The sequence below is a fragment of the Osmia bicornis genome, chromosome 8, assembly GCF_907164935.1.
Source record: "Osmia bicornis bicornis chromosome 8, iOsmBic2.1, whole genome shotgun sequence".
In the NCBI taxonomy this organism is placed as follows: Eukaryota; Metazoa; Arthropoda; class Insecta; order Hymenoptera; family Megachilidae; genus Osmia; species Osmia bicornis.
In genome coordinates, this window is record NC_060223.1 from 6,437,330 (window position 1) to 6,460,107 (window position 22,778).

The following is a 22,778-nucleotide window of genomic DNA, read 5'->3' on the forward strand; positions in this document are numbered from 1 at the left end:
AAAGATAGCAGCAGAGTAGCTGTAAAGAGAACGGCAGCGTAATGTAGCGAGTCAGCAATTTTTGTTAAAAATTTATTCGGTTCAGTTTCACGAGAAATATGAGCCTGTATCCCTCGACGTTTCGTATCACACCTTAGCGGCCTCTGTTTCTCTATTTTCTTTTTTATTTATGTATACGAACACACGTTCGAATTGCCACGATATACTATTGGAAACGAGTTCTTCGTTTCTCGGTGCTACGTTAGATAATTTAACATGTAACAACAGAGAAAATTTGCACGGTAATTTATCAATTAACGCTACTAATGAATTTAGAAAATTAATTGAAAAATTGTTAAAATGTTTCTCTATCGATCCAACACGTTCAAACGATTTCGGAAACGGAAAATAAAGTACGTTTGTGTGTATAGGTAGCAGTTGTTCCTCTTATCAGACCCAGTGAGACGAGAAGGGTGTACTTCCGGTTCCGCTGTTAGTATCGAGGATCTCTGAAGAAAGAGTTTGAAACCGAAGATATCCGTAACACGCGGAGGAGTTAATCGACATTTTCAATACTAAAAGACTTTTCTTTATAACTATTATTCCATAATTTATTAAATAAATTTAAAATTGCTATAGTTATACCATTCGCGAAACGTGCGGCTGCGGTTACGGTAAATATCGTAAGATGATTTATTTGAAAGTAAATGTAAAGTCAGTAACTCGAAAATACAAAAGGGAGTCGAAGAGAGAATCGTGACAACGAGTCGTGATAAGTATGTACATACAGAATGCACGTATGTACAATGTACCGTAGAAATATTCGTGCAAACGATATGCACGGTCCCTCTGTATCAGACACCGGGATCTTTTCCCGCTGCGAACCGTAGCACACAGCGACCATCGGCGTCACTATAAAGAATTTTCTACGGATCTCATTCGTTGCCTCCCTCGCGCACTGTCACTTTGCCCCCTTCCATCCTATACACCGGAGGGAATGAGATTAAGCAGGTGTACAGTATGCGCCAGAAGTTCTTTCACCCTGTTTTCAACGATTCACCGATTATGTTTTAACCGTTAACGGTAAAGCGTGAAAGTGAGTTTCATCAAGGTGACGGTAGAAATCGATCGGTAGACGAAAGATTGAAACGAGCCCGGTCAAGGATATTAAATAGATGTATCGCTATTGTGGACGTCGGTATCATTCTACGTTATGCATTGTAGCGGAAAGGGTATCGGCATCGAACGCAAAGAATTTTACTCGAATCACGCTAAGCTCCTTACTCCTTCCTTCCATCCCGATCTTTTTCTTCCACTGCTGTCTTGTGCGCCTGAACGCATGGAGAAACAAGATTACGCCGATGTACAGTACACGCGTTGGAAGTTCTGTTCCCTGTAGGCAGGAACGAGAAGGGTAGAGGAAAGAAAAAGTGAGAAAGAGAAATTGACTAACCCTTTCCAAGCCGCGGCAAGCGTGATAGTCAGCGGGCGATGCGCGACCAAACCTAACCTAACTCCGTTGCCGGTTCTCCAGCAAGGTAAGCAGGCTGGGTCGCCAGCTGGTAGGAGAGAAAGAGACGGAACGAGGAGGATCGAGAAATGGAGGGGGATCGAAGCGGCGCATGCGTCCGAACAACGCTTATTGAGCCATGGAGAGGGGCGGTTGGTGCCTCATCGTCGGCGGCGGTGACGGCGACGTGGCATGGTATACGGCCGCATGGCTGCAACGAGGGGCGAGACGAGCGACTCATATTATGCGGGGGAAGGGTTCCTGGCTCCACGTAGTCGGGGAAAGGAGGAAAAAGGAAGATAAATGATGATCGAACGAGGACAGACTGAGAGAATGCGATGGTGTGTGTATCGAAAGTTCGTACGTACGATTAAGGGAGACAGTCGGCAGATTCAACGAAGATAAAGAGAGAATGATAAAGCCAAGGGAACAGGAATAAGAGAGAGAGAGAGAATGAAAAGGAGAAATGGTGAGAGAAAGAGGGAAGTTCGAATTAGAGGATGCATAGTTGCGCGATAGATGATAGAAAGAGAAGGAAAGAGGCATTGCGCGTTGAATAAAGAAAGAAAAGAGATAAATGACGAGCACGAGGTGGGAGGGTAGAGAGAGAGAGAAAGAGGGAGAATGCGTGAAACGTAGGATCGTAGGTGTGACTAAGCGAGATAGATGAAAGCGAATACTAAAGAACGAATGAAATGGAGCAAGGAGATGTTCAGGAGCGGGAAAGAGAAAAGTAGAGAGAAGGAGAAGAAATAGGTTGTGTGCGTGCGGTAGGGCAAAGAGTAAGAAAGGTGGAAGGCGGGCAGGGAATAGATGAGTGGTGGGATGAACGAGGTGGGGGGTGGAAGGAGAGGGGTGAGGGGGCGCTGCCGTCGGACAGTCGGTGTCGCGCCAGGCCCCCGTTTGCGGCTAGCCAAGCAAGCAGCAAGCAGTCGCAATCCCGTCGCCTAACCAGCATTGCTCGCCTTATCTTTTCACCCTCTTACAAAATCGCATCGAGGCTTCCGTCAGCTGCATATATTTGCCCCGTTCCATCAGCCGGTCCCTCCGACGTCGTCTATCGTCGTTCACCGTCGCCATTGCCGCCGCCACCGCCGCCGTCGCCGCTGCTGCCTACTGCCGCCGTCATCGTCGCACACGCAGTACGTCGTCGTTATTGCCCTCGCAATAGTCGTCCAGTCGCGCGTGGTTCACATAGCAGCGGCTTTGTAGAAAGGATAAATAATACGCGAGCGAATATACGAATATAACCAGGGACCCTGTGAATCGAGTAAGCTGATTATGAGTTTGAACGGTGTTGAGCAGCTCAGCATGCATCCGGGCCAACGTTGTTAAAAGTGAAAACAAGTTTTACCGTGGTTTTGTGTCGCGATCCCGCTGATTAACCGGAACAGTACAGTGAGAGTACAAGAATTTCTGCCATTTCTCGACGTTCAGTGAGAAAGAGAGCAAGTGCACCGTTTCAATATTCGAGCTCGTATGTCACACGTTAAAAGAGCAAATCGTGTCATCGACGGAATAAGTGCTGACAAATAAGATATATATATATATATTTCCTTGGTGTGTTATTCGTTACAACAGTGAGAGAAGTTTCAAGTTTTCAAGAAGCAACGAAGGAAGGCTCACCGACCGCCTAACCTGTCACGGTGACCGACATCACGGCGAGATCGCGGCTGATACCTCCGCGTGTTCCGGCGCAAGGTAGTACAGACCTCTCTCTATTTTACGATATATACGAACGTGTAAGCTTACATCTATATAGGTTCGCGCATAGCTATAAAGCAATAAGTCGTACACGCCATTGCCCGCGCGTGGGCGCTGTGCTGTATGCATCGACATGTATTACGGTTCACGTCGTCATCCCGGTGACGTCATCGTTTCCATAATTGCGTTTTTACGCCGTTGCAAAAAACGACGCCGTTCCGTTTCATTGTTTTCATTAATCACCAGCGATGCTGATTATTCGAAGGAATCATTTTATTTAATTTCTCATCCGGGTCTGGTTTCACGTTATCGTCTGTCGTCGACTCATCGAAATTGTCACGTTTTTTTACGCGAATACTCGATGAACTTCGACATTCGATTAATCGTTGCTTCGCATTGCATACTTTACGTTATCGAACGCAGTCGATACATAATCGTAACTTTCGACTCGGCGGTACATCTGTCATCTGAAATTCGCCTCGATATCGTTGTTTTCTTCATTACCATCGAAACGTAAAAAAAATCCCAGGCCAAACAATAATCGTTATAAATTCATCCTTTTACCGTCGACCGTTTCACTTTCGACTTTTATCGACATCTGTGTCATCTTTAAAATGTACGAATTAAAATCACGTGATCGTATCGCATCAACCACGTGACGTTAACTTCACGTCGGTTCGAACGTTTCGGAGCAACGATCCGTGGCGCGGTTAATTTTTTATTCGGATACATTTGAACGGGTGTTCGGTATCATTCGGAAGTTTCATTTTTCTTTTTCTATCTCTCATGAATTTTTGTCTCGCTCGCTGATTTCACGCTGGAAATCTTATTTAATGACTAAGCTTGCCCGTGATTTACGACAAAGTGCTCGACGATATAATTCCCTAGGAGTTTTCCTTCCGCGAGCAAAAATACACCGCAGACGGCTCGGGAAACCCGGTTTGCCCCTAGGGCTCGTGGTTACTGATATAGATGCATCACTTGTACCGGGCACGTTTCTAAAACGAGATAATATAATGCGTGAGAAGAACATTCGCAAAACTAATTACCTTTAAAGCATCTACCTGTAATACACTGTATTTTCACCAACGATCGAATTACGTTTTTCTTTATCTTATCCGCGTTCATTTTTCATTAGCCATCGATACAAATTTTCAAGAAAATTTGTCGGGTATGCGATAAGCATGGACTACCAATCAAGCAATATACACGTGTAATAAAGTTTCGTTGATAATTCCAAGATTGTAAACCGTTATCGTTATAATCACCGCGATTATGGTACTTTAATGTATTTGGAGGAATTTCACTCCAATTTGTTTTGAACATTATTAGGTAGAACAGCAGTGACTCAAAGTAAAATATATCATTTCTAAATGAAAAATTTCTTATATTAAAAGAATAGATTAGAATATAAAATATAGGATTAAATTAGTATTTGGGCTCTCTCCATGGTCCGCTGTCCTAGGGTTAAGATGATATTTTTTTGAGAGCTACAAATGGTTAATTTTTAGACAATTTTATGACTGTTCTATTTTATTTGAATGATTCGAGAGTTGAAGTATAATAATTTTCACACTCATCACGTGATACCCCATATAAGGGCATTTAATTCTCCCTAATGAAATTCATTTCCTTCTATCTTCTATCATTTTGAACCAAAGTTAGACTGAGTTAGGACACCCATATCTATCAATTAGAAAGGTGTGAAAGAAGTCAAAGGAATTCTATTGTAAATACCATTGCATCTCTCAGGTATCAGTATGGAAGGTAACGCATCAAATTACAGTACCTTCGTGGGCGTGTCTCACTAACATTCTGACCTCGGTTTCTGTTATCCTATTGAACCTTTACACTATACTACTTCATATACCGCGAACCCTTCTTAAACGCCATGTCCTTGTTTCCACTTGTTTACAACGTCTACAGGAAGTCACACCTATGCGGCGACGCGTGGATTCCGTGCATTTCAAAAAATAGGTTACAAAGAAAAATATGAATGGACGGTAAAATATAAACCGTTCTTTCATTAGTACACGTTAGAAACATTGGAGTAGCTTTGTAGGAGGTCCAGGTGGGTCTGGCTTCTTCTTATCTTCATAAAAATAAGTATTCCATTAAAATTCTTGTTTCATAAAATTATGTTAAAAGTATGCAGCAAGGTAGACTTAATATTTTTAATAAAACTAGAGGACCCAGCTCGTCCTAAACAAAAACAGAAATTGCAGGTTGAGCGAAGGTTGAATTTCAGTATTTGAAGATTAAGCAATTTCTGTTATTCATTCGGACATGACGTTACATTAACAAACACTGTGTGAACAGTTGTTCCGTGATTAGTGGTAATTATCCTATGACATCAGCATGTCGATTACCGTGACTCTAATAATAGCTTAGTTTCCGATGAAAAAAGTTTCGAATTAATGTTCTACTATATTAAGGAATTCTGTTTTATTTATGAAAACTTGAAATGAATTATCGTTACTGAATCATTCTATAAATTCTCGGAGGAATTTCGATCTGAAATAGATTCAATAGATTTTAATCTAAAAGAATAGAGGATGAGATATTTGAACACTTATACAATGGATATTTTTGGAGAATTTGAATCTTATATTTTTGTGGTCATTAAAAAATTAGAGATACATGACTAGTTCCTGTTAGATGAAAAGTCGCAATTTTCGGAAATTTTAATTATTTGTAACTTCTAAGTGCATTGACCGGTCTCGATGAAATTTTCAGCACACACATAAGTTATTTTCATTATAAAATTATCCTTCACTATTTTCTTTCACGATTTCAACAAATTGTAATTTTTTAAAACGACAAAAGCACATATCTTAAATTAATTTGTATAACTTCTGAAAAATCCTCAAATCATTTGGTCCAATTTTAAATGAGGTATTCTTACCTATGAGGAATACTTTTCCGAGCTACTGTACCTATATGGATATGGAGAAAATTCAATTTTCGTTACACCACTTTTCTAATCACTGTACAATATTGTCACCAAGTAAACCTGTACTATTTCGGAGTTGACAACTTCAATCGACGAATATTGAGCGACATAATTTTTCTCCTGCGTACCATTTTCATAATTACCTGACGTGTTATTACCAACTATACTCGAAACTTTCTTCATCGTACGAAGCGATAAATTATAGAGATGTATAGTGTCGGAATGGTGGAGTTAGCCAGCGTGGATACGTATTACGTCGAGTGAGGTAGGAATAAAGAGAAACCGGTATTATGGACTGCATGACGTAACGATGTCGAAATTATCCCGGATAATATACGCGGGCGGTTAAGTTCTAGTTTTCCTCGAAGCTTTGCCGCGTTTCCACGTTTTTGTCACGGTCCAACTCGGGGAAAACGAAAATAAAGATCCAACGAAAATAAAACCGGACCGAAAATTCTCTGTATAGAGTTACAAAACTCGGTAACTCGTCGTGTATGTATATATCCGAGCGAAGAAAATCCTATTTATATCGGTTTCTTGTTTCTCTGGTCGTTTGCCAATAAAATCCACATTTATATCAAGTGTCGTTAATTTACAATTCCGCCAAACGGTACGCGGACGAATTTTCGTTCGTTGAAAGGATTTATAACGGTGCACGGTTCACAAAGTCGTAAATCGTTTCACGGATCGTCCGACCGCTCGCACGCGACGTCATGGAAAATGTGTCCTTCTAATCGTGCTACATATTTCCACTCTGTCGTCGGCCTACTCTTCTAGGCCAAACATACGCTATAACCTACGCGATTTCGCGGCCGTTACAGGAAAACTTTCGTTCGATCGTTGAAGAACGAGTTTCCAGACAGATATTTTATGGAGGGATCTTTCTTTAACCCTTTGACTGCTATGGACGCACGTATGCGTCAGGTGAAAGTTGCCGGTGCACATTTTGTTTCTTGTATGTCTTACTCATAATCGAAGTTATCAATGTATATTACCAGATTATAATGATGTGATAAAATAATGAAAAGAGAGGAGAAAAAATAAGTTTCACCGACTTAATTCTTATTTCGTATGGTACTCAGCAGTCAAAGGGTTAAAGGTTCAATTTTTTTTTTAAATCGCAGCCTTTCCGATATGGATAGATTTAACCAACAGGAACATTAATTTTTACACGATAATGAACTGAAATAATTATTGGGCTCGTATATCTGTCGTTCTACTATAGCAAGCAGCGGTTCGATAATTGGCCGGATATCCTAAATTCATACGCTTTTCCTTGGATCGTTATTAGGTTACACGAATCGAATCGTCGGGATTGTTATGTAAAACGATACCGAACTCGATTATATTCGAGTAATCTTAACTTAAATTACAGAACAGTATGTAATTCCGTACATACGAGTGTCTTTGTCGGTCCCGGGCACCGTTTCGTTCTCGTCGACGACGCGCTCGAAGGCGAACGAGCACGGATCAGATAACACCGGTCAATTCCTGGAACATCTACCTCCACCTTGGAGGCTCACGCGGTCGTAAACGGCGAACGTTCCCATATGAATAAGCGTAAGGCTTTTAAACGGAGCATTCTGCAGTTGGCCCATGCGAAAATCTGCATCGGTACAGTGGCCGCTCGATAATTCGTCGCCGTATGATTCGTCTGGATAGCCAATCGACTCCTCTCCTTTTAGAGGCTGAAAAGCGAGGAATTATCGAGCGGTTGCTCTATTGTACAGAGATCATTGATCCGTGATCAATTGATAAGGTCGAGTCTTAGGGACTTTTATATCGTATTTCTGTGTGGGTGAACGAAGAATGCGGTGTAGCTTGACGCTGTTAATAGAAGCTTAGGAAAGAAAGCGGAGGAACGGGGAGAGAGAGTGATAGGGAGCAACAACGCAATTCATGGGACGCACGTAACGTTGAAGGGCGGCAATTGTCGAGGTTAAAAGCATAAAGCGGGAACCGGCGCGGCGGTGTTAACGATGGGAATGAAAAAGGGAGAAAAAGCTCCGAAGCCTTAAGGTCGATTCCTCGTCTTTGTCCCTGAACGTTTCCGAGCATCCTGTACGTGTTGGTGCACGTCGTACACTGTACGCGTAGGCGGGGTGGGTGCGCCTCGTTTTAATTTTAGTCTCGTGACAGGCTGCTCCCGTGAGGGAGAGATAGGTGGCGTTGACCCGCCAACGTAACTACAAATATTTCTCTGCTTTTTCCTTTCGTCGCTCGACTCCATCCTCGTCTTTCTCTCTTTAAAGCACAGCCCCCACATATGCCGTGGAACGATACATCAACGAAAATCCACGGCTCTTCTTAACGTTCCCCTTTACTCGAACGCTTCGTTCAACTTATAGTCTCGCGACGTTTTCTTTCCCCACCCTCGTTCGCTGAAACTTTCCGCAGGGCGGCTCTGATCAACACCGAGAATGCAAATTAACTAATTTTTCATCGTTACCTTCATTCGGGGACTCGAGTAGGAAAGTAAATAAAAGTTAGAGAGATTTAACTTGATTATAATTCAAAGGCATCGCTCAGCCTCAGGTGTGGGCTTCTCTGCGCGTCGCGTTCAACTCGGATGTATGTAAACAGATTGCGAAGGAACACGCATTCTATTAACGCGTGATAATTTTCCGTTTCTTCAAGAGCCGTGTTTGGAACTTGAAAGCGTAAATTATCGAGCGACTATTGTACAAAGCTCGAGGTTTTCAACTTTTCTTCATTTTTTTTAACATTACTGTTCTCCTTTATAACGATATTACATCTTATCTAATAAACTTGAGAAATGAAATAAAAATATAATCGTTAATGGACGAACAAGTTTCTGTAATGTCTCACTGGAACAATGGTGTGTAGGAGCACCGCTGTATTGTTCTCATTTCCAGTGGAACGTCTTTCAGTAGCGTAGGCAGATGATTTGTTAAGAATTGAAGATACGACGTTTCTTACTCCATTTACCTCTTTTTATCTCCGGGGATACTCTATATTTCAGCCTCTCCGCTTTCGTTCTTTCACAGCTGACCTATCTTTATACTGTAAGACTGATCGCTGATAGTGGTATCTAAGAATGCATTGTTGTTTTACGTCCCTGGGATACATCCGGATAGGATCAAAAATAATTTGGGATCTTATTTTTTCCCGTATACTTTCATTTCCCGTACACACCTTTATCTTCTGTTTTAATGAATCGTACATACAGCATGTTCCATGCAACTGGGTCAAGCTATAACTTCAAAACGGTAGAAGAAAGAATTAAACGATGTCACGTGTGGTGCATCGTAATATGATGCATGTGTCGACTCCGAGAGTGGAGGTGTTTCAAAGATTTCAAGGTCTAAATGGTAAATCTTTTCCAAATGAATCTGCACAGTTTCTTTTGTTTCAGATACAAAGTATCTGTTTGAATCTTCTACCGTTTTGAAATTACAATTTGGCTCATTTTTATGGAACATCGGGAATCCACGTTTTTGTAACGGGATAAAAATATGAAAATTCCTAAAACGGTGCTGTTAATTTCAACAGAAGCGTTTCAGTGGGGAAGGATAGAAAACTGTTGTTGGAGGTTTTAATTTGAAAACCGATGGACCGATGGTAATTTTGTTTTTCCTATCGAACTAGCCACGAGCTGATGGTACATTCATCGCGATAGAATTTGATTTCACAGAAAACGATAAATATTCAAGGGCATACGGTCGGTGGGGATCGTGTGTACGAGGGCACGGTTGTGCAGAGAATGTTCCATGAAATTTCATCGTTGAGAGCATTTTGCGCTGTGACAGTGCGCGTATAGCGGCCGACTTCTCGACAATGAGTCAGAATGAATGATTTGCAAGCGTTGAAATGCATGAACGAGCAAGCCGAGCGCAACGTCCGATTGGACGGCTGCCTCTCTCCGTAGTCGCGCCCTCGCCCTTCCGTACAAATTTATGGCTTCAAAGCGTCCCGATGCATCTACTCTGTGGCGTCAAATTGCTTTCCCACCGGTTTTTTTATCATTCCACCCACTGACGATATCCGCCGACAGTTTTATAACTAATTATATCAACTCATTTCATAAGTAATTCATAAGTTTATATAAACAAATTTCAATTAGTTTAACATATTAAATATTTCATTTCTTTAAATTGAAAACAAGTCCCTTGATGCTCAGTTTTCATCATTCACTATTCATTCCAAATAAGAAGTAATATGATTTTCATATTTTCTAATTAATAGGCTCAACAAACCTCCATCTTTAATTTAATAATTAATGTTAAAGTTACGTGTAAAAATGACATAACTTCGTTGCCATATGATGTCACATTGTTCAATCAGGATATGTATAATGCCCAGCGAGAGCGATGTATCGAGTGCGCATGCGCGTCAGATCCCAAGCAGTGGGGGACAGATAGCGGACCTTCCCCCACCATTTCTCAGTCCCCGTTTAGACTCGGAGTAGGACGGTACTTCGCGTCGCGTCTATAGTGTATCTTTAATTGTGTTGGTGATGATTGTTGTCCCCACCTACTCTTCTAATTTTACTCCACGTGTTGAGGTTCTACCTTTGTTCTCGCTTGGCACGACTCGACGAACATAACAGGTTAGTTTATGATAGGTTTTTAATTATGATAAGGTGATTGACAGGTTGATCGTCATGGTACAAATAGGTTTATTTAGTACAATGCGCTATAATGTGGATTAAAAATAGTAACTTTTAATTTTTTTTATTTTTATAATCACATATGAAGTACTGTTTAGTGGTTGAATTATTTGCTCTTGTTTTTTAATGGCCTCTGTCTGGTCGCGTTTTATTAATATTTTAAAGGCATTCAGCTTATTTTGCAAAAAAATTCGCAGTAATAATTAGTGCCACTCGTTCTCTCGATTCTGAAAATGCTGGAACATAGGAACTCGTTTCGACGAAGAATATTTTCAGTCTAATTACCTGGCCGTTTCTACCGAAACTGTGGGGGATAGCAGTGCCATTCTCGAGATTACTGAAAATGATACTGCGTTGCGACACGCCACGATGCGCATGCTTTTCTTAATGTAACCTCATGATAAATACCGGGTGTATCGTGTTAACACGATTCTACAAGTAATAAAAAGAAATCGAAATTGCAGAATAACATTTTTGAAAGCTTATTTTTATTTTATTGCTATCATTTTTTTGTTTATTTTTTCATTGAACTCTATTCATTCGATTTATTTAATAATTTCTTAAAGATTAAAAGATCTTTTATTCTGCAATTTGTATTTTCTGGAGCACCCTATATATTTTTCGTACGTATATTTTAGAAGTCTAAAGTTTGGACTAATTTAAAGTTGGCAGAGCTTCTTTTATTACGACGTTTTAAGAATATATTTTTAAATTGGATCGATTTTCATGATACAATGAAATTAGTATTACTGTTCAATAATTAATTACAGCAATTCTGTTTAATTATCTTATGCAAGACGATTATCTTAAATTCTATAAGTAACTCGGATTCGTCGTTTGTGAGTTAACATTTTACCTATCAGACATCGTTTGAAATAGCTCTTATCATGAAATCTTACTGAATACGATAACTTATTCGTGGGTACTTAAATCTGAAAAGCGCGGGTACACATTCGCGTATTAAAATGGTCTAATTCGAACCGATCCCCTCGAATCGTCGATCAATATCGCCATTGTTTTCTATTCAGCTGATAATACCTCAAACTGGTAGAATATAACGTTCAACCTTATTGTGGAAGTTTGCTCGTTCACCTTAGTTGGCCAGGGAAAATTTCATTTGTTTTCGTGTTAAATAGTTGGAAAAGGCGGGCTTATGCAAAAATAGGTCGATGTTGTTTTGCTTTTAGAAACAATTGATCACGGTATGTTTAGTAGAAATGATAATAATATGGAATATGCATTTTTTAATTAAAAAAATATTGGAAATAATGAAAAATGTTAGAATAATTATTTGGAAGAATAATTTTTAAAGAATTAGTGTAAAAATATGATATACAAATCCAGTCTCTCTCCATGGTCCGCCGTCCAAAGATCAATACTAATAACATGTATTATATTCCAAGATAGCTGTAACTAGTCATTTCCAGTGATTCAGTAGTTGTATAGCGTTAATCGTGCAGATGATGTGATATCATTATTGTGGATGGAAGTCAATGGAGGAGTCAATAGAAGGGACCGCAGGCTTAACAATACAGTCGTCTGAAATGTTTTCCTAGTGAAATCAAAACCGGGGAGCTCGCTTTCTACTTTTCCGTGATGTTTGACTCTTGCTAGCCTTTTAAGAAGATTGTCGGGTAGCAGGTATACCTCCATAGAATTGTGCTCTTTTGTGCAGCGGGCATAGAAGGAAGAGGTACCTTGCAGGGAAAACCTCTGCCTGCGGAGCAATAAAAGCTTCAAGGTCTCTTTACCATCGTAGATCCTTCCATCGATCTGCATTCACCGAGCTTGACACGTATTTTCACGGCGAAGCATTATGACAGGTGTAGGACAATAACAATCGATTATCGTTGACGTGTAACACCATAATTGATCATTTTCTATCCTTTTCTTCCCATCAAAGTTAAGCGGTGCAATAACACTTGGTTATCAAATTAGGAACACTTGCAAAAATGTCATTTTTCTAAACAATGTTCTTAATAATATCTGAAGAAATAGTATAGTAAAAGTATAGTATAATTATTAAAGTTGGAAATTATTCTCTGCAGTTTGTTCCTTTGATGATCAATTTACTTAGCGCAATTAATAGGGGTACCTCCATAAATAACCAAGTATTTCCAAGTGGAATACAGAAGACATCTCGAGGGGGTCAGATACGGGCGACAGTAGCGTGTTAATGAAAGAAACGAATAGTTCGTGAAAGTTTCTAAGTTTAACGATAGCATCGCGATACATCGGAATGCCAGATGATGCATATGCAAAGACGAACGAGCGGTAATACTTTTTGTCAACAGGAATTCCGTGTTTTTAGGCTCCAGAGACGTTCAGTGGCGTCAGCTTTCACAATCTTCGCCATACGGCTTTCGCTGACGCTCGCATATTTTATAAATCAATGTCTTCTGTCATTTTGATAACGAAAAAGAAATTATTATTATTATCTCTACCTCTGCCAGCACGTATTTACGTACACGCGAGGAAACGTAGGAATTTTTTAGCGTTGGGTGCTGATAATACATTTTAGTAGCATTAATTCTTGAACGGCGGACCATGGAGAGAGGCTAAATTTTAATTCAATCTATTATTTCACGTTATTCTTATTTTCTAAACAAATTTAACTGGGTGGAAAATAATGTCTGGTATCTGAAAGGAAACCATGTGTTAGATCCAAAGGATTATATCGAGTAGATGGACAAAGAATGTTCCAAAGTTTTCTTCAGTAACTGGACCAACATTGATCGACCTGCTTTTGATGACAAATGTTACTTGAAACATCCAAACAGAATACAGTCAGAAGTGTATAACATTAACTGTTACATAGAGAACAGGACGTCGATTTCTTTATCTCCTTGAACAGTTTCTTACTTTCTGATGTGCTCCAAATCTCTATTCTTTTGATACATCAGAAGTTTTCGAAATAAAAATTTCCACATAACATTTGAAATATCGTGTCATTTGTCAAACAGAATCCAAAGTTTCGTCTCTGTATTACTAGTTACGCTGAACGGGGGGTCATTTTTACTCGAATTCAAAGTGAAAACGCTACGACGAGGAAAAATCGTCGAACAAGCGTGAACGAGCTTGCTCGCTTGCGTCCGTTCGTTTCAAGCTGGATAACCAAGCGCAGCGAATTGGAAACGTTAAAAATCATTTACCCTACCCTTCCTGTCTTCTTTTTGTTCTCACGTTTACTCTCTGCTGGATGACGCCAGCCGTGTATATATTGGCATGGTTATTCGGATCACTGGACTTTTACAATCGACCACAATCACGCGGCAAAGCGGTTCTAGTGGCGGCATTATAAATAGACGTGCCTGTAGGCGCAATCTACACTGGCGACCATTAATAATTAAACATTACGGTATTTAAGTTGAAACTTTATTCTGATTTCGATAACAAATTTAATAGTTAGTAGTTTCGTTATTGTGGGACTTATTTGAAATACTTTTTAGAATTAATAAATTACATTAATTTGACCTAATTAGACGTCGTTAATTTAATTTAAAAAAAAAAAAAAAAAAATTGTCATTTGAAAAGGTATATAGTAATTATAATATCAGTATATTAACAGTAAACTCCGCCCTAGCGAAAGGGTTAACCCTTTGCATTTGAAAATTTGTATTCCTTTCACTTCTAATTAATCCTTGAACAGTGAAGCGTGGGTCAATCGCGGCCCAGATTTAAAGAAGTGACCTAGAATAATTTTTAAAGAAATTTAGGAAATAAAAGTAATATGAAAGAGAAAATCTAAATTAAAATTGGGTCTCTCTCCATGGTCCGCCCGAGGGTTAAAATAGTGATTTTTCACGATCGTCAGTGAACTCCGCCCTAGTGAAAGGGTTAACCCTTAGCATTTGAAAATTTGTATTCCTTACACTTCTGATTAATCCTTGAACAGTGAAGCCTGAGTCAATCGTGGCCCAAATTTAAAGAAGTGACCTAGAATAATTTTTAAAGAAATAGTGTTAAATTTAGGAAATAAAAGTAATATGAAAGAGAAAATATAAATTAAAATCAGGTCTCTCTCCATGGTCCGCCCGAGGGTTAAAATAGTGATTTTTCACGATCGTCGTGGAAAACGGTACAATTGATTGAACATTATAAAAAAATCAGAAACTATTGTTGACCATACGATCAACCTGTGTCCCTGTACGTACTCGAAGGGTTAGCGTGTCCTGTATCGAACGGTCTAAAATAAATAAACAAATGAATAATATATTAAGAAGACTGTTCGATGGTAGCGACGGTGGCGACGACGATCACGAAAAGTCTCTGTGAGATATTGATTTGCTCGTCCCTCTTTTTCTGCGGTAGTCACGTGAAAGAAGTGGACGAAGCTCGAAGCCGCATTCGTGCACGTGTATCGATTCGACCGAGAGCCAAGGGAAGTCTTTCGAGCACGCGAAATACCAGTCACGGATAGAAGATACGCGAAATCGTCGCGTTAATACGTTCACTGCCGCCCCCGGGGGGTCGCTGATATGACCAAATAACAAAGACGAATGAAAAGAATAAAATTTTTTTAATATTCGTAACATTGTCAACACATTCGCGATTTACAATGGGAATTTTTCTCATTTGTGATCCCATTTTTCGATTACATTTCATGTGAATACGTTAGAGTCGGTTAGGCACGCGATATCGCGTGATCGAACCTTTTAACAGGTGAACAGTGATGCTTAGAATACAACGTCGGTTGTGATCCTGATGATACGCGACGACACAGATCCGTGTCACATTCGATTATTAATATTAATAACATTATTCAGATTTATATCACTAGCAATATTAACATCATGTCGACGAGCGTCAGTTCGCAGCGAGACGCGTTAACGCGTTCCATTAACGATCATCGTCATTAATATTAATCTTATTTTTATCTATGTCATTCACTCGGCGAATGTCCATAGTTCGCGATGAATGGTTAATTGAAGGATCTATCTATTCAAGAATATTGGCACATACCGTTCACCTGAATAGTATCACCTGTTATTTAGGGAGAGATTGAAAATAGTTAAGGTATCGATTTTCATTCTTGAAGAACCTATATTCTGAAAGTAGAATTTCTATTCGTTTTTAAAACTGTTCTAAAATCCCTTCCGGTATCAATTTTTTAGTACGCTCAGAATTAATTAAACAAAAATTGTGTCAGATTTTCTGTAACGCGGTATAGAAATTGTTAATTTCTAAATATTTGCAAGTTTTGCGAAAAAGAGGATTCTTTCGAAGATTTTCGCCGTGGCCTGGAAATCCTCGGGAAAAACAAACGACCCGACCGGAAACGTTTCCTCTTTCCGGTATTTTCTAGTGCGTTGAACGCGCGCATACGTGGCCATAACTCTTGCCAGGTAACATGAGAAACGAGTCGAGCGGTTCGGGCCCGCTTTTCCTAAGCGGCTTACTCCCGCGACGGAAAATTGTGCTATGTACCTCCAAGAGCCCCCCATACACGAGCTTCTTTTTCTTTATCTTAACCGTCTTTGACTTTTGTACAGAGTGTTATAGAATTGATAGTCGTAGTTTATAAACATGAATATTTGTAGAAAAAGATCCACGTTAATGACTTTTGCATGAAACGAGTTTCAGTAAAAATTTATTAATTTTTCTGAGCCTTTGAATATCATTCCGATAGAGATCGTCGCTTTTCTTTTGATAGTACATGGAAAAAACCTGTCGTTCACAGAAATCGTACAGAGCCATGTAAATACGGTTAGATAGTAGAGAGGAACTTGGTGGAAGGGGTTGTACAACAACCTCTGATAATTTCTTATCTAATCTAATCAATATCGCAAGATTTTGTAATCAAAAGAGAATAAAAACGAAATGATTAAATAGTTTAATGGTTTCATTGGCTTCAGTAATAAATTCTCGAATGCATTCGAATTTGCATATTTTTTCAGAGCTTGTTAAATAGCGTGAAAATTTATTTCTATAGATTTACTTTAATTTATTTGAATTTATTGTACAGAGGAAGGCTTTTCTACCTTATTTTTTTTACAAATAAGATGATATACATGAAATTATCCATCCATGTAGAATTTTAATTAGCGATTGCCTTTGATAGCAATGTCGAATCGCAAGGGTCAATTTTAGCCAAACGAAAGGTCGGGTCGGTGGGAATTAAAGCGTGCTTGCATTGGTAGTCTGCGCTTTCTACTTCGCCTCTGCTTAAATCATCTATTTTCACACGGTACCCGAATCCAGCGTCTAGAAAAATCGTAGAGAATCTTTTAAAGCGATACCCGCGACGAGTAAAACACAGCCACACGTACACTTACACAGCAGCATAATTAAATCCCCTATTGCAATTGTCGCAGTAACGCGAATATTCGCTTTCTTTTTCGTATGTTTTCAGAACAGCAGAAACCGGAGGTGGACCGCGGGAGGAGCAAGGAGAGCGCTTCGAATAAATGACGTGAATCGAAGGAAACGGAAACGCAACGTCGCTCGCTAACTCGCAATCCCCCTTCCCTCCCTCGCCAACACCTTCCCCAATCACTCATTCTGACCTTTCCCTTCCCTTTAGCCACGATTCACGACCCTTCGCAACCTGACCTCTGCCCTTGTCTTTCACCTGCTTCGTCGCGAACCGCCTTCTAGCGCTTACTGTATCTCTTTATCTATCTTCTTTCTAATCAACCAATTTTCATCCCTTAGAAATTCACTCCCCCTTTCGACATCCTTCCTCCTTTGGATTCGAGTTTGTTGATATATATATATATATACACACTTATACACACACACGTACACGCAACGATCAGCAGATAAAAAAAAAAGATAATTAAGAAAACATACGTACAATAAGGCTGGTGGTCGACGTACAGCTTTCTCAAGCTTTGCCTTCCTCCCTGCGAAAAATAAGTACACGCTCTTCGGTTTAAAGCTAAAGCTCGACTTCCATCGCGCGAAGATTACAGACGGAAGATTGGAAGAGTTGTCCTGAAGAAAAGCAGCTCGAAATCGAACAAACCTAAAGCCTAATCGTTGTCGGTTAAAGAGAAAGAAAAAAACAAAAAGCGAAACAAGTAGAGTACTTTGGGGTTTGTTCACACTTTCTTCCAACGGTGAGAATCTCCTTCGCCTCCTGCCGCTTCTTTACTCTCTGCAATCCTGTTCGACCCGACACCATCGATCCACCGTGAAAGAAACGAAAAAAAAAAAAGATATATATATATATAAAAAGAAGCTCTCTCTCTTTATCTCTCTCTCTCAATCTCTCTCTCTCTCTCTTTCTCTCCGTGTGTTGTTGTTGTTGTTGTTTGTTGAGAAAATAATTTGAAAACGGCTCAGCTGGCCCGGTGTATGCAGTTGACGAAGAGCAATCAGAGGAAAGAAAAGAACGGTGACGAGTTTCTAAGTAGTTCGTATAGATTCAGTTCTTTTTCGTTCGATTCGGTTTGACTTGTATCGCGAGCATTTCTCCATACGGTGTTCCGATAATTCTAACGCGACAACGAATAGTTAGGGAGATCCCGACGGTTATTTTTTCCCCGCGAATATATCGCCGCGCGTGTTTTTTTCCATCAAGTCCACAAGGAAGATAGAAGACCTCCGACAGCTTTGCCAAAAGGGACGCGTTCATGGAACAATAAAGAGATTGTTGAGAAAGGTACGATTATTTATTCTTTAGTATCGTTTGATCCAGGCACTCGAGGGATTTATAAACATACGGAGATTCGGGATAACTTTGAGACTCTTCAAAATCTTCAGACTCTTTGGATAATCTGGAGAATTAACACGTTTCTCACCGGTCACGAGTGACACTCGTGTTTCGTAATTATTAACACCTTGAAAGATACCTCGAGTCTCGTCGACGTTAATCTTCTTACACTCATAATTTTCTTAGCGGTCTTTTTATCAATATAAAATTACAAGAATCAATTTAATATCAATTGAAGAAATTTCGAGATTTAACACCTGGACAGATAATTAATATGCAAAGTATTGTGAGATCCAAAGTTGAATGTGTAATTTTGAAACAAAATATTTTTATATATTCGAAGAATAATTTCGAAAGGAACAGAGTAAATTTTAGAAAATGAAATACAAGATTGAATTAAAATTGGGGCTTTCTCCATGGTCCGCCGCGCCGTCCAAGGGTTAAAGTGTGAAATAATGAAAATCCTGCAAATTTCCCACGAGTGCCGGCGAGTTGAAAAGACGGAGGGCATGGAAAAACAGAAAATAATTGTATCCTTTGGTGAATTCAGTGAACGCGAACGAAAGGAGGCAAGGCATTGCACGGAGACGCAGATCAGTGGACGAAGAGGATAAATTAAAGTCGGTATAGAAAGCCGGATTTTGTGTAGCCCTAGTAAGGAGGAGTTCCCCCGTTGGTCTTCCAGGAGTTGGAAGTATGGCAATGGTCAACATGAATAACCTACTGAACGGCAAGGACTCCCGATGGCTGCAGCTTGAGGTTTGCAGGGAGTTCCAACGCAACAAGTGTACTAGGCCTGACACGGAGTGCAAGTTCGCTCATCCGCCAGCTAACGTCGAGGTGCAGAATGGACGGGTCACTGCTTGCTACGACAGTATTAAGGTAATTCGACATTTTTTTATATTGATGAACTGCTCGAATTACGAAAAAAGATAAGAAACAATGGTAGAAATTAAAATTGTTAACTCACTGACGATTATAAAATTTTTACAATTGATCATCGATACCTGAACGTATCAGCACCCCATGTTAGATATTAACAAATTTGATATTTGAAAATTTCCCTCAGGATTTTGTAAAGATACTGCATAGAAAAATATTGGTGTAATGTCAAACAAATTTTCGTTCATTATCAAATTGATCAATTTCTGCCATTGTTCTCTAATACTGTTTCATTTCTTAATGGATAATTCGATCAGTAAATCGTTGCATGAAATATTTTTCTTAATTTCTGTAAATCGTAATGAGAAATATTCGAAGTAGAGATGTACTCATATTTAGTTTGTCTAGCATTAGAATCGGGACAACGTATTAGTATATTTATAAATGCAATCACTTATCTCAAGGAAAAATGTAAAAATGTAAAAAAAAAAAAAAAAAAAATGCAAACGAAGAATGGCATTAGAAAAATAGCACTATCATTGTGACTTTATAGTTAGTTATAGTTCCTTATTTGAAGTAATTAATTCTTTAATGATTGGAAACGTAACTTGTTGATTGGCATAGTGAAAATGACGATACACAGGGTGTAAAATTCGAATTATCAAGGAAATGAATGTTTAATTATTAACACTGATGGTTATTAGAATTCTCTCTATATTTCCCATTCGTAATTGCTTGATTCCATGGCAATCAGCGTGATAATAGATTGTCCTATGTGGCTGGTTATTGACTGAAAATTGACTAATAGACCTTTCATCGTTAATAATTAATTTATTATTCGATCGAATGATTTAAATGTGCACGTGATACGATGAAAGGAAATAGGATAAAAGTTACCTCAATTCGAGAGATTATTAACGAATTCGAAGCCTTCTTTGCATAAAATATCATTTTCTTAGGAATCGACTGATAAATCGTGTAGACTGTCATGTCCGAACACCCTGTACACGAGGGCATGATTAAACGAATGAACGCGAAAAAAAAGGGCGGGGTTCGAATGTCTCCTTCGTCGCGGAGATATTGAACTGGAAAATTGAATTTGCAGTTATTAATTGCGACAATTACTCAACGCGTCAAGGGGAGATGAAAAACTATTCGACGAGTTTGATGAATCAGAACTGACTGGCTGGGGAATATTACGATGAAAATTGGAAAACCTTTTCGTTAATAAGTCGAAGAATTTACGGAGCTTTTACCGTTCAGTTAATTAGACTAAAGAACAGTTGTCTAGATCGACCAGTGTTTCTTCTATCACCTGTTTTCAATTTTTAATCTCTTCTCTTGAAAACTCAGAAATATTTTACACTTTATTCTTTATTTTTCTTACTGCTGGATCGCAGATTTTCTGTTTTCTTTAATAAAATTATCTTCATTAACTCTCCATGGTCCTTCTAGACTTAATATTATTCATTTATAATTCCAATTTTTAATCGAACGCACACGTTCCACCGCGCAGTAATATAATTTTTATAGAAATACAAATTCTCCCAGCCATAGAATAATTGGAAAAAGTGGTATGCTCATTTACGGCGAGCCTAGGGGGTTAAACGGGTATGCAAACACGTGAATCAGTAATAAAAGCCGGGCGAGACGGTTGTTAGGGTTATCCGCATGAATGTAGGTGGCACGAACCGATATTACTTGGAAGAAATATTAGCAATAAAGCATAGGAGGAGTGTAGGGAAGGCAGCCGAACTACTTCTATAGAGTCTGGGCTCGTTTCGTCTGCCGTTTAGGTGGCAGAACTGCGGCTCTCCTTACGCTTCACCGATGAAATAAAGGCTCATTTTTCGAGCCGGGGTATAAAAGGGGAGAGCAGACATTGCCGTTTCGTACGTCTACCATTCGCATTTAATGTTAGAGAAGTATCGTACGGGCAAGAGGTAGATTAATTCGCTGCCGGAAAGGAAATTGTTGCCCGAAAATCGAGCTCATTCTCTGGTCTGCCGTCCAGAGAATCGCCTGGGGGGGCTTCATGATGCGTAAGTAACGATCCCTTTTACGTGTACATTATTCTGCACCCGGTAATTCGCGTGTCTGTACGAGTTAGCCTCTTTATTTTCATCTACCGTGATTCATCTAGGAAAAATCTTTCTTCTGCGCTCGAAAAATGAATAAATTCTTCTTTTCAACCCCGCGAAAGGTGGTCTTAAAATGCTCTACCAAATAAGGGGTACATAAATAAATATTGCTAAAAATTGCTGAATCATTTTAACTTCATAATATCGCGGTACCTGTAATTATTGGCTCCTTAAGATCATAAAATTTCAAAATTCTACAATTCTCAGATTGTATCGTCCAATGTTTCATCTTATAGCTACAACAGTCTTCTGAATTCTTCTTGATTTTCTCTCTTATGCTCGCTGAAATAGAGATCCGATGATGGAGGATCAGATCTCTGATAATTGCGATACTGTTTCATTGAAACGGTGAAACGTGCAACCGCGTTGATAGGTGATTCGATAAGAGCTTCTGATGCAGATGGGTTAAATCAATTTGCAATTAACACAGTACCGTTGGTCGGAGTTAATTAAAAATGGTGCTGTGGAAGGATGTAAGGCGCGGTTAGATTATAAACGGTTGTAAAACCGGGTTCCTTCGTCCCGTGCTTGAAATTCGTACGTTCGATTCCAATTAGGCCGATTGGATGGAAGGTCTGGATATTAAAGTAGACCTTCGGCTTAATCGACGTCGTTCACTGCTCTGTTTCATTCGATATACACAGGATGACATACTATAGAACCTTGTTATTTCAATATTAATTATTCGATTCTGTAGTATCAAGCTCTTCTCCAGCCTCGAAAAGAACTTCGAATGACAGAAGATCGAGGAACAGACGATTCGCATTCTCCTTAGACCTTGAAAAAAAATTTCTGTTCTCTGTCGTGGTTGTATTTAAATGAAATTATTTAATACTTTTCGAATCATTTCATTAAATGATAAAGAGAACAGAAATTTTTCTGAAGGTTTAAGGAGAACGCGAATCGTCTGTTCCTCGATCTTCTGCCATTCGAAGTTCTTTCCGAGGCTCTTATTCATCCGGTCGTTATCGATTCCAATTACCTTAAAACTTTCAATTAATTTGACTGTCAAGCGTTTTACGCGTCGTGGAACGAGATCGGATGCCAGCCATTTCTCGGTCGCAGATGTCGCGGGTTCCCCGTCGAAAACTCTGCTGCCAGTGCGGCTGTTTTATCGGTCCGTCATGCCCCGTCGACGATTGAACTTTCTTTCTTCTTTTGTCACTCGTATCCGCTCTCCCTGTATCCCTCTTTCCACCCTCTACGGGGATGCTTTTTTTCTCTCTCTCCCTGTTCGATCGCTTTCCAATTCGCGCGCGTCCACTACGCGGAACGATAAAGCTTCGTTCTCGCTTGAAACGATGCGTCCGACGAAATGCAAA

At 39.5% G+C, this 22,778-nt stretch overlaps 1 protein-coding gene across 10 annotated transcripts in view; it reads left to right on the forward strand.

Moving 5' to 3' along the window:
- Positions 1-2,364: 2,364 nt before the first annotated feature.
- The window catches only part of LOC114877207 (mediator of RNA polymerase II transcription subunit 12-like), a 204,883-nt gene continuing 184,469 nt past the window's right edge, over positions 2,365-22,778 (forward strand). For 6 of the 10 annotated variants that reach the window (XM_029189484.2, XM_029189485.2, XM_029189486.2 and 3 more), the window contains exons 1-3: positions 2,366-3,190; positions 17,129-18,382; positions 18,984-19,315. In XM_029189484.2, the coding sequence (XP_029045317.1) occupies positions 19,130-19,315 (186 nt within the window). In that variant the 5' untranslated portion in view covers positions 2,366-3,190; positions 17,129-18,382; positions 18,984-19,129. Of the gene's footprint in view, positions 3,191-10,583; positions 10,717-17,128; positions 18,383-18,983; positions 19,316-22,778 lie in introns of those variants that run through there. The other 4 variants (XM_029189478.2, XM_029189482.2, XM_029189480.2 and 1 more) reach the window with 3 other exon arrangements.